Source organism: Orussus abietinus, unplaced genomic scaffold (assembly GCF_000612105.2).
Source record: "Orussus abietinus isolate OABI.00-Male unplaced genomic scaffold, Oabi_2.0 scaffold7, whole genome shotgun sequence".
NCBI classification, from domain to species: domain Eukaryota; kingdom Metazoa; phylum Arthropoda; class Insecta; order Hymenoptera; family Orussidae; genus Orussus; species Orussus abietinus.
Genome location: NW_019394453.1, coordinates 1,259,980 through 1,272,908, shown reverse-complemented (window position 1 = coordinate 1,272,908; position 12,929 = coordinate 1,259,980). Strand labels below are relative to the sequence as shown.

Genomic DNA, 12,929 nt, shown 5'->3' with positions numbered 1-12,929 from the left:
GAAATTGTAGCTACTAATCGTTAACTTTCCTTCCGCGCGACTTAGAGTTAAATGTGCGTATGGATATGACACGCGCTAATGTCAAACTAATGTAGAATTGTTCGTTTCATTTTTCTTATTTGACGGAATGCACGTAGAGCATGTCCACCAGTATTAATGTGATAGACTAGCGAGTAGACTTTTGTAAATAATTCTAGAGACACTGGCAAGATCGATGCCAGGGATAAGTGTTGAATCGTTAAATCACACACCATGGAGTACAGTTCAAGAATAGGTTTGCTTTAAGTTAGAGCGAGTTAGACCAGTTATCAGGATTTACATATGCACGATTTTATGCAATGTATACTTTTCTATGAGTTACTTCTAAGGATACATTTTATAGTCCTGCGTGGTGTTAAAATGTTTAACGTTTGTGATATTTTGCTGTAATAAGTTTAAGACTACCGAAGTGCGCCAGTCTTGTTCGGACCTACGAAGACTAACAATGTCCTTCTCATCGCTGAAACGTACAAACAGATTTTCCAGTACCGTGCAACAGAGGTGATGCGTCGTTAACGTAAAATAACTTATTGCAAAAAGAAAAGAAAATTTAGAATCTGATTATTATTCATCTAGTATAGCATCAAATGTACCGTAATCTATAACTCTAATATGCGGTAAATGGAATACTTCCTTCGAACATATCAATTGAAAACGTTTCCCTTCTGAACAATTAACGCATAGTTATTATTACGTTATTTGTGAATAAATCACCTAAGAAGAAAACCTGATTATTCTTCCCCAACGGGTCGAAGTATACGAAGCATCTATTAACTCATTGCAAAAGTGAATTTATTCCTTAATTTAGAAATAAGATCACTAGGAAATAATCAAGACACTTAGGAGTATTTACTATAAAAACTCGGTCATGAATCAATTGTTAAAAATTGCACTTATACATATATGCGTAAACCCTGCGTAAAGAACAACGTGCAAAAACAGTACGCGTAAATAGTAGTGTTTTTTTAATCACAGGGTGCGCACGAATTTTTATTTGAATTATATAAATTATCAATCCATCATATTTAGAGGCCATTGAGACGAAAAAGTAATTTTGGCCTAGTTTTCATAGTAAATATTTCTGTGAACGGCGGAAAGTTCCACTACTCAGTTTTGACATTCAGAACACAATCCCTTCCTCTTCTCGTTCCTTTATTTTACTATCACAACGCAGAATTCAACAAATACTTTGTCGTTAATTATTGTTACTCTTAACAGTGTACTCGCCTGTGGATGATGAAAAACCGAGCCCGAACACGCGGTTGAACAAACGGGCAACACATCGGTCACCCTTGCGAGATAATCAGAATCATTCCGGCAGTGTGTGTGTGTATGTGTGTGTGTCCACTTTATTTCGAACTGCATTATTACTTTAATATAAAATATGTACAGCTGATTGAGAGTTAAGGAGCACTATTCAAGGCTGATGGCAGTGTTTGTACCTGTTACTTTCAACAACTTATCGGAACTCTTTGATATTCGTATCCTCTCCTCCGGCTTCAATATTTCGGCTATTATTTTCTCATCGCTAAGTCGCTCCGGTATCCTCAATACTTCTTGGGTCTTGTCTCTTAACTGGACAACGCGTGTCTCGTGGCCGGCCTCTTCTTTGACAACCGACAACGGTGTTTGGCCATCGGGACCGACGACGACTCTACCGTTGATCTTAGTTTCCATAGGACTAGGAAGTACAGGAGGGCTCGCAACTGGTAAAGGAAGAACAGTTGTCTGCGCAGGATTCTCCTCGGTGCCGACCGGCACGTTCAGAATCACCATTGGCTCCGAATAAAGCTATCAAAATTAATAGAATTATAGAAGTTACTAATCCGAATTACTCCAGAAACGTCTCGCTTAGTAGCTTGAAGAAATACCTTAGTAGCACAGAATAATTGATGAAACGAAATGACTTTTTTATATCAAGGCAAATATTTCTGCTGCTAGGGATATAGCCGGACACTTACCGAATCAAATGGGGAATCCAGAAACAATTCCTGCAGGAAACGCCGCGCTGGCATCCTATACGTGCCAGTACCCAATCGAGCGGATACTTCCGAGAAGATGCAAGCATCCTGAAAAAGGGAAGAGTGAGTATACCCGCTAGCGATTATAAGAATATTTATAAACGCAGTTTTGAGTACCTGAAATTTCTCAGGATGCCTTTGCCTTAGCCTCAGCAATGCTTGTCGACTGTTCCGGTACCAAACTGGATTCGCTAAACGCAAGGCATGCCTCAAGATTTCTCTGCAATATAAATAGACACGAGACGATTAGTAGCATTATTATTAATATTAACTCCAGGACGCGGCGAAGTAAAGCGGCGTACCTTTTCAATTTAGAATCTGCCTCCTCTCCGCTATTTTCTCTACTACTATTTCTTCCCCGATTACAAACTAAGCAGACTCGACAGTGTTCCGTAATCCCATCGCATTCCGACCCAGACTCTTCGTCAGCCTCGGTGGAATCACCGCCAGGTCTGTACAAATCATCGACACCAATCGTAATTGGAGGTCGAGGTGTATCCGGGAAAATAGCGGTAAGTTTCCTAGGAAGAGAGATTCCCATGTAATACGAATTGGCATCATTTTCTATAGGAGGGGGCATCGGAGTCAGGATGTTTTCCATGATCCAGCTCCTCGGAGACTCCAGCTCTGAAAGACTCTGCAGAGATAGTCGTCCATCTAAGCTGTACATCTGCAATGACAAGGACATTATACGTATGTTCGGTTTGAAAGAAAACCACCCTACTACCAGACCCACCTCCAGACTACTATGGGAATAACTCGGCCTTCGATGACGTTGAAGATTGCGAAGCCGAGCGTATCCCTCTGCATCCTGCTGACTTAATCTCTGAATGCTCGACACGGGACTCGGAGTTTCTCCTCTTTCTCTGGAAACGGGGGAAAAAAAACAGAGCGATTAATTCCTACCCTGAACGTGTTCAAAAATTAACAAATTAACTCGGCAATATCCGGGCCAAAGTGATCCGCGAAAATGTCCAGAAAACGAGCCGAAATGGCGAGGGAAGATGCTCGCAAAACAGGAAAATCAAGAAACTCGGTAGAGTTTCGCGACAAGTACATTTAAAAGCATGCGCGAACGGCACCGAATACTTAACGCCAAAGCTCGGCACTTCATTGAGACAAATATTTATTTCTCAAATATGAGAACTTATCATGGACCCATGTTTGGCATAATGAAAGTACGTTCCGTTTTGTAGAGCCTGTAAATTTTTTTTTCCAAATTATTCAGAGCCATCCGCTATACGCTACGCTATTTTGAAAATTCTCAAGATCATGTTTGAGTCTGATGATGCATTCAGTCATGTCCTTAAACCCAAATTTTCGCTCACTTCCGGCTTAATAGATACGTAGAGGATAAATCGTCATTATAGCGTTGAGGTTTAGTGTAAATTAACTTACAAGAGCACGTAACGTCTGGCCTCGAGCTCCGTGGCCGCGCTTTCCGATCGGTTCCTCGTCCTGCGAGCAATAGGCTCCGGCAATTCAGGCTTGCCATCGCTAAGGCTGCGATGGTGTCTTTGGATGGGAACAGGACTGGGGATGAGGTAAAGATTACTAGGAGCAACAACGGGCCACTGATCGCCCCTTCTGTATCTGACACATGGCCAATCGTACGCCAACAATGCATCCGCGCCAGCGCGAGTGGTGGCGACAAGACTCAGGGCGTACATAGCAGTGGCTCGTATAGAGTAGTAAGGACAAGTTTCCGCAACGGAGGTTATCAACTCGATAAGACCCAGATGGTTAAGTTGTTCGACCCCAGCCGTAGAAGTTCCAGCATGGCCAAGAGCCCAAAGAGCAGCCTTCACCCTGAGGATCCTTCCCTCAAGACTCAACAAGGCTTCAGCCTGAGAGTCAGGTTCGCTCCTCCAGTTCCTTTCTGGCGTGGTCCTGCGGGAATCGTCAAAGCTTGACTTCCTCTTGATCTCCATAAGCGATTCCGCCTTCCTGGGGGTCCTCGCATCGATCATCTCCATAATCTCGGAGTCAACGATCGTCTCCAGCCTGCTCGACTCAACGGTCTCATCGGTCCCAGACTCCTCCGACATCAGAAACGCGTCTTCCAGGACCAAACGGCTGCTCTTATTGATCCTCGAATTCGACTCCGAGTCCTTCGTCACAAACTCCATCCTGAACCTCTGGATAGTCCTGGCGTACCTCGGCAGCACGTTGCGACGTATCAGGAGCTGCATGCCCACGTCGTGTTGCACCATTTGCCCGATCAAATGAGGCATTACGAAGACGTCCCTAGGCGTCGATAACGCTTGGCTTAGTCTTCTGTGGTAGGATCCGTTTTCTCCCCTCTGTCGGCGAGTCAGCGAGTCGTGGATCTCCTCTTCCATCAGGCCGACGTACTGCTCGGAGTAGCCTCCGGTCCACTTCTCCAGCTCCTCCGACGGCGAAGACAAGGTCGAGAAGGCAGCTCTGAGGGAGTACAGCCTAACCTTCAGTAGGTAGCCTCGGTCCCCCAAGGGTTGTAGCCACCTGTCCCAATTTCTATAGTGACTTCCTTGTTGCAGGAACGTCTCCAGGTATTTCGGCTCCTCGCAAGCCTCGTGCAGCGCTTCCAACGCGGCCAGAGCGACCGCTCTACTGGTATCCGACAGTCTGTCGGATAGCAGCATCATAGCCCACTGATAAGCGTCGGTCATTCTAGCTCTGAGCACCAATCGCAGGAACTGGGTTGCATACAGTCGTGTACTCTCCAAGGGCGCTTCGGCTATTATTTTACCTAGTAATTTTCTATTGGGACCATCACTCGTATAGTCGAGGCTGGACGTAATCAGCTTGACGTAGCAGTCGTGGTTGGTGACGAGCGCCAGCTCTTGGAGCTTCTCCAATAGGTCGAAGCCCTTTAAGATTCTGGTGCCCTTCGCCGATTGACTTAGCTGGCCGAGGAACAAGAAATACTTTTGGCAGCAAGTAGTCGACATGTGACGAGGTGAGAACAAGCAGTCGTGAGCCGACTGGGCGGTACGAATGGCTGTGATCTGGTCGGCTATGTCGCCGACCAGCTCGTTCAGCAGCCTCGTGCCTTCCGGCTCGTCTGGTTCTAATAAACAGTTAACTAAATCACAACCGGCTAGAGATGCCTCGCGCGCCAGCATCGCGTTCATATTCAGTTCCACTCTACTGTACCTATTCGACGAAGGCTTGAAGTAGCGGACCAGTCGTTTAATAAATAATTTGTGATCCGAGTCGTGCAATATTCTAAGAGCGTCTTCTCTCGAGCGCAGGATGGACCGCACCACGGGCCAATTCCAGGCTAGCGCATCCTTGGAGCTCAACACTTGGGCATCTTTCAGCAAAGGAGTCGTAGATGACTCTCGACGGAGCCAATGGCGACTGGACGGACGCTGTCTTCGAGGTACGATAGGCCGAAGCCATGATCCTGCCCGCAATATCCGGTCCAGGAACAGACTCGCAGGTGTCGGTCTTCGGCGCATCATGGCGTGGATTCGTCCTAGGATCGCGACTGCCGCTAGAGCTTGATGCCTCCCTGCACTAGCGTGTTCCAGAAGATTAGGCAACGGTGGTGTCAGGTCGCAAACTTCGGATGGAAGTAGCGAGTGCGCTAGGTGTAACAAAGCTCCCAGGAGAACCGCTGCACGAACGGAGATGAACGTGTCGGCGGTTACGATGGTCTCAGCCAGCGCTCTGTGCAGTCCGGATTCCAGTAGCACGTACACTAGTAATGCCTGGTGCACTTGGGTGATGTTGGATCTGTGAGACGAAAGGGTTGGTAGTATAGATTTACCCTCTGCTGCTACAAATCCTTCCGACAGTTTCCAGGATTCCCTTTGTCGACAAGGATCAACTGCGGCTAGGGCAACGTCTGGCTCGTCGGTCCACATTGGCAGAGGCAAACCCAGCAGTTCGTACAACAACTCCAAAACTGCTCCTCGTAGATTCAATTGATCCACATATAAAATATCTGCGATGGCTCTCAATCCCGAAGTGTCATTTGGATGACAGAAGTGCAGGAGTCCTGAGAACGAGCGTAAAATGCTTAACAGAGCCAGCTTACTTGCTGCAAATCTTTGTTCTCGTTCGTCCCTTCGTTCTAGTCCGGATGAATGTAACTCGCAGTACGGGGCTGCCAGACATAATAGAGAGACGCTGCTTCTAGTTTCGGGATTATTTAATAGTTTCAACATTACTCCGACTACTGCTTCGGTGATGGCTGGACTCTGTCCGGTCATTGCTGCTCTTGCTAAAGCACTGACGCCGCCACAGTTTATTAACAAGCTTGAATTTAAAACTCCCAGTTCACAGAGAGTTGCCAGGAACACTCGAAATGCCCAATCCTTTTCTTCGATGCCTTCGTTCGTCAAGCTCACGAGCGATCTTGCCAGGACGGGGCTGAAGTGCTTCGGAGCTAGAACCAAAATTCGCCTGACGAGCCGCAGGGCCTGCATCCTCTCCATTTCGTTTCGTAAATTAACATCCATACTGCGAGCCACAAAGTATGGATATTGCAGCTTGTTAATGGCAACGATATCCTCTTCTTTCTTGAGCATGTATCGCACCGCTCGTAGAGCAGCCGCACGTACTTGCGTTGCTTCGTGCACCAGACCGACTCGCAAACTAAAATTGAGACCACTTTAACGCATCGTGATACAAAAAGTTAATGTAATCTATGGTAAAAGCTGTTGTAACTATTACAGAATCCATGCAATATAGTAAAGCAGTCTTACCAACAAAACAGATCCTCCGTACAGAAGCCATAGTCAGGAGCATCATTTTCACTTATAAGTTTTACCATAGCATTTAAATAAGCTAGTTTCTTTACGCTTGAAACTCCCTGTCGTTGACAAAGGTTAGTTAGCACCTCCCTTACATTTTCCTTCAATTCTGTAACATAGAACATTATATAGAATACATAATCGAGTACATCGAAACATTTTATTCCCTTACTAGTCTACCTCAGAATGTCGAGGGTAGTAACGAAGGTAAGAAATGAAACGATAGGGAGTAGAATAGTTTAGGCCTTCTTGCGAATTGACGGTCATTGAAAATAAATAGACAATGAGGCATCGAAACTTCATTCCTCGACCACTACAAAGGGTTGTTCGATCTAGGTTAGGTTACTAACCTTTTGACAGGTCGAGATGCACGCTATTGTCTTCATTATTATGTCGACCTGCAAAATGAGACAAATGAGCGAGGGTTGGGGATATTCGAAAATCGAAATTTCAGTCGCAAGGATTACGTACTTCGTTGAGGTCTGGTGGTGCGGAGGCTCCTACCCCAAATCATCCAGCTAGAAATTGCCATTTCTTAGCCGGCTGCTACCCGCGAGGATCACTTTCGACGCTTCTCAGCCCTCTGGAGCGGCTCCCTCGCCAGGAACATGTCATTCTCGCTAGGAAAGACGCGACGCGACGCTCGAGCGAAGTGACAAATCAAAGGTACATCGATTCGAGTGTCAGGCAGAAACGTCGCGCTTCACTCGATTGTTGTATAAAAAAAAAATTGGCTGCGTAAACCAGTTACAAAAGTTACCGTTCGTGCAGAGAGAAGTTGAGAGATTGTTCACGAGCCACGACAGGTAGAGTCATGGCGTTCCTGTGCTGCCTTCTGTGGAGCACTTGGACGGCTTGCGCGTTATTCGTGCAGCGCCATCTTGGAAACACATGAAAACGGACGAGTGTGTTTTAAGCAGGACATTTATTACGTATTTTTGACGAGCACGGTCACTTCTCGCACTGTCATCTCATGTGGGTTTATTTCGCTTAAAAATTCGTGTCGAGCTAGTTTATATGAATGGTCTCGCATTTTCACCACCAAAAAAGGTCCGTAATACCGTGAGCTACTCATTTTTCACATTTTCGCTCAATTTGCTTTACGCAATAGACCCCCAGATAGAGTTCTAAATTCAGTAAGTTACGTCAGAAACGAAGAGAAATTCCCGGTAACTTATCGGTAATTTCTCCAAAGCCTTTTTTATCGAGAAATTATGAGAATTTGAATTTTTCAACAAAGCGAACAAGAGGTTTCGATTAGCTATAGAGAAACATCGTAGAGGGGAATTTCCGTTGTACGTTCTCCGTAGCCAATCAAAACCTCCCATTCACTTCGTCGCAGAATGAAATATCAGTTCGTTTGAAACAAATCGCATGGAATTGTCCGTGAAGTTGTACATACGTGAATATTTTTAGCTAGAGGTAAATACGACCCTATAATCAATATTTTCTAATAGTAATTATTACTCTTTAGCTTGAACTTTGAAATTGATTGAAAAAAAAAAGTTATTTAAATGAAGAAACCTAAAGTATAAATAACAAACTTAACGTTCTCTTAAATTCTCAATGTTCCCGGTAACTTACGGTATGTTTCACAGTCACCTTCTCCAATTTAATGTTACCGAGAATTTTCAAACTCTAGCGCCGCCCTTGAGGGCAAAAAACGGTGAAAGCTAACGTACGAAACCAGAGGGCAGCACAGGATGCGATCGCACGATCCTGCCCGTAAGCAATCTCCCAACTCATCTCTGGTTTCCGTCGAAACTTCAATTTGCTCTATGCCTACAGAGTTCTGAGAACATGATTTTATTGATATCCTTTATGCGACTCGTTGCAAGTCGTTGTGGATCCATTACTCAATGTGTAAGGTGACGTGTCTGCGGTATTTTTCAGTTTAAATAATTAATAAATAAAATGAATACATTTAAACGAGACAAAAAGGAAGAGGAAGATGGTAATTATTGTCTGATTTCAATTCTGAAACGAATAATCTAAAGAAATACTGATTCGGTAAAATAACCGTGGGTGACACTGGCTGTTTGACAGATATTTGCAGTTCTTAATTTCGTTTTTTAGTTATCCTCTGTGGCACTCATTTGTTTATTTACGAAGAAATATTTGAGATGTATGAGTGATCTTACATGCGATTTTAAAGTTTATCATTGTGGCAGTAATTGTGTGTGCATAGCAAAAATAACCTCTCATGGTTACGAGTTTAACATCATATGTTGAAAATTCGTTTGCACGTATAGATGGTATATTATTAAATCTTACGAATTGTTGTTAATCAATACTCTTCTTTTAAGGAGGTGGGAATCCGTTTCCAAATTTGGAAAAAACCACTGTTCTGCAAGATGCACGGACGTTCAACGACACTCCGGTTAATCCAAAAAAGTGTGCGCACATTCTCACTAAGATTTTGTACTTGATTAATCAAGGAGAACAGCTTGGGACTACCGAAGCTACGGAAGCATTTTTTGCTATGACTAAACTATTCCAGTCCCGTGATGTCATTTTACGCAGGCTCGTTTATCTGGGTATTAAGGAACTTAGTTCCGTTGCTGAAGATGTGATCATCGTTACATCCAGCTTGACGAAAGACATGACTGGAAAAGAAGATTTGTATCGAGCAGCTGCAATAAGAGCATTGTGTACCATCACAGATCATGCCATGCTTGCAACTATTGAGCGTTATATGAAACAAGCTATTGTCGATAAATCGCCAGCAGTATCCAGCGCTGCGTTGGTTTCCTCCTTACATTTAACAAGTGTATCAGGGGATGTGGCAAGAAGATGGGCTAATGAAGCACAAGAAGCTTTGTATTCTGATAATATTATGGTACAGTACCACGCACTCGGTGTGCTGTATCAGGCTCGCAAAACAGATAAACATGCAGTAACTAAGTTGGTATCCAAGTTGACACGAGCATGTCTGAAAAGTCCATATGCTACTTGTATGCTAATAAGGATGGCCTGTAAATTATTGGACGAAGAAGAAAGTGGCAGAGAACTTCTAGAATTTGTGGAGTCTTGTTTGCGTCATAAATCGGAGATGGTAGTCTATGAGGCAGCTCATGCCTTAGTAAATTTGGGAAGGAGCAGCACCAGAGAACTTGCTCCAGCTATCAGTGTTTTGCAACTATTTTGTGGCTCACCGAAGCCAGCGCTGAGATTCGCTGCTGTTCGGACCTTAAACAAGGTTGCTATGTCTCATCCTGCTGCAGTCACTGCTTGCAACTTAGATCTAGAGAATTTAATAACAGATTCAAACAGATCCATTGCCACATTAGCTATTACTACGCTACTTAAGACAGGAGCAGAGAGCTCCGTTGATCGTCTGATGAAACAGATTGCCACTTTTGTATCAGAGATTTCTGACGAATTTAAGGTGGTTGTTGTTCAAGCTATTAGGTATGTTATTTCATTATTTGTTGCCCATATATACATTATTAAATTAATTTCTTGCACATATATACATTATTAAAGATTGTTAACTAATTGTGTTTGTATTTTATAAAGGGCGTTATGTCAGAAATTCCCTCGTAAGCACTCTGTTCTGATGAATTTTCTCTCTGCGATGTTAAGAGACGAGGGTGGTCTTGAATACAAAGCAGCCATAGCTGACACCATCATAGCTGTCATGGAGGGCAATGCAGAAGCTAAAGAAGCAGGCCTTGCTCATCTTTGTGAATTTATCGAGGATTGTGAACACACTTCTCTTGCTGTTCGCATATTGCACTTGCTTGGACAAGAAGGGCCAACGTCAAAACAACCTTCTCGTTACATTCGTTTCATTTATAATCGAGTTATCCTAGAAAGTGCAAGCGTCCGTGCGGCAGCAGTAACTGCGTTAGCACACTTTGCTGCAGCTTGTCCTCCGTTACTTCCAAACATATTAGTTTTGCTTTCTCGATGTCAACTTGATTCGGATGATGAAGTTCGAGACCGTGCTGCATATTACTGTGCGATTCTTCAGCAAGATGTCGATCCAATGATTTTGCCTCTCATACAACCGCCACTTATCTCAGTTCCCAGTCTGGAAAGATCGTTACACAATTACATCAGAACGCCAATGGAGGATCCTTTCGACATATCACAGGTAAATCAAATTTATTCCACACTTTTATATTTTTATTAATCTTTTACGTCTTACAGATTCCTCCAGCTCAGGTAATAGAAGAGCCAGCACAAACGGAAGTACACTCCATCAAGCAACAGCCACGATTAACCAGAGAAGAGAGCTTCATGGAGAAATTGTCACAAATCCCACAACTGGCATTCATTATTCGCGAATATCCCTTGTTCAAATCGTCACCAGTGGTTGAACTGACGGAACCTGAGACAGAATATAATGTCAAGTGCATTAAACATACGTTTTCTAAGCATCTCATCTTACAATTCGATTGTCAGAACACTCTTACCGATCAGCTTCTCGAAGATGTTAGGGTAGCGGTTGAACCTCCAGATGGGTAAGTGTATATTCAGACTAAATTTTACAAACATAATACTCATACATTTAATTAAGTGAATCTTGTCAGAAAATCTTAACATTTATTAAAATTGTTTATGATTTTTTTTTAACAGATACACTGTGGTCTGCGTCATTCCCTGTCCGCGGCCTCTGACTTATAACGAGCCAGGAACTACGTACATAGTGTTAACATATCCAGAAGATATTCATACTCCTGTCGTTACCATTCCAACTACTCTCCGATTCATGGCAAGGGATTGTGATCCAATGACAGGAATTCCTGATGCCGAGCAGGGATACCACGATGAATATATGGTATGTTTATGATTCTATATTTTATCGTTATTTTTATAAATTGTTAATTTAACGTGTTCCGATTTAGTTGGAGGATTTGGAAATCTCCCCGGCAGATCAAATCCGTGGTCCAGGAGCTAAAGGAATTACTTTCGCCGCCGAATGGGATGCTGCACTGGCTCAAGGGTTCTCCGAGTTGGATGAGACATTTGCTCTTGGAGCAAATGTCACATCCTTGGAGAAGGCGGTGCAAAGTCTAGTTGGATTCCTCGGACTGGAGGCTGTGGAACGCAGCGACAGGGTTCCTTCCGGAGCAGTCAGACATACGTTATTAATGAGTGGGATTTTTAGAAATGGAAAGGAGGTATTAGCCAGTGCAAGATTAGCCTTATCGGACAACCAAGTGACCATGCAATTAACGGTAAGGTCGACAGATCCTGATGTAGCAGAACTCGTTATATCAGCGGTTGGTTAGAGATTTGTCATACCTGTGTCGTACAAATTTCTTAACCCGTCTATTATACCGATCATGATAACTATACCTGTAAGGAAATCCGTATTACTGTCCGATCGAAGTTGTTACTACATTATTAATAATATGTAATATAAATCAATCGATTGACTTGCTTCCTTGCTGGTCCACAGAAGATGTTAGAGCGTATATAATAATATAAATATTGTGGGTAAATACTGTATTATGGCATCGCACATTAATTATACTATTATATCCGCATGTAATAACGTGACTATACAAATTTTTTTTACAACACTGCATGATGAATGTAGGCCTCCGTAGTTACGGTAAACATTGACAAGGTGACGCCACCATGAGCTAGTGAGAACGATCGGTGAAAGGGTTATTCCACGAAGCAGTAGTTTAATCGTAGCCGAGACATGCTCGTCCTATTTCACTCTCACAGGAAACGGGCGATTTTCGCATGTTCATTTCACTTAAGCTCCGATTTCACAAAAGAATAGGCAAGTTCCTAATAGGAGCGGGATAGAAATTCCCATAACTTATAGTCTGGGAAAGAACTCTCGTTTGCATATTAATTAGGAAAGTGATACATTTTCTCCACTCCCATTCGCACGATATTGCTGAATAAATCGTTGAAGCAGAAGCATCAAAGACCCGGAAAGTTACAATCAAGAATCATTAGTTTTGCAAATCCGATAGCCCGTCACTTAATTCCAAAATATTGTCGCGTTCGAGAAAAATGTCTATTTCTTATTCTACAATTGATTATAATTGTTTTTAAGGAGAAGTAAAAAATATGGGGATTATTTCTTAATTGCTTTCTTTCTTACAATTCTGACTCGAGTATCAGTTTTTTTTTCTCTCGTAACGGAGGGAGGGAG

General features: G+C 43.3%; 2 protein-coding genes across 2 annotated transcripts; one reads left to right on the top strand and one right to left on the bottom strand.

Moving 5' to 3' along the window:
- Positions 1-1,174: 1,174 nt before the first annotated feature.
- Positions 1,175-7,516, bottom strand: LOC105704234 (rapamycin-insensitive companion of mTOR). The gene is made up of 9 exons (XM_012433290.1): positions 7,277-7,516; positions 7,156-7,203; positions 6,758-6,914; positions 3,459-6,647; positions 2,797-2,926; positions 2,363-2,730; positions 2,178-2,280; positions 2,001-2,108; positions 1,175-1,830 (listed from the first exon to the last, which is right to left on the bottom strand). Exons 1-9 carry the CDS (start codon positions 7,335-7,337, stop codon positions 1,453-1,455), a joined length of 4,542 nt encoding a protein of 1,513 aa, XP_012288713.1. The 5' UTR covers positions 7,338-7,516; the 3' UTR covers positions 1,175-1,452.
- A 1,203-nt stretch (positions 7,517-8,719) lies between these two features.
- LOC105704232 (coatomer subunit gamma) lies at positions 8,720-12,184 on the top strand. The gene is made up of 6 exons (XM_012433288.2): positions 8,720-8,759; positions 9,112-10,216; positions 10,325-10,904; positions 10,961-11,274; positions 11,390-11,591; positions 11,659-12,184. The coding sequence occupies exons 1-6, from the start codon at positions 8,720-8,722 to the stop codon at positions 12,043-12,045; spliced, it is 2,628 nt and encodes an 875-aa protein (XP_012288711.1). The 3' UTR covers positions 12,046-12,184.
- Positions 12,185-12,929: the final 745 nt, after the last annotated feature.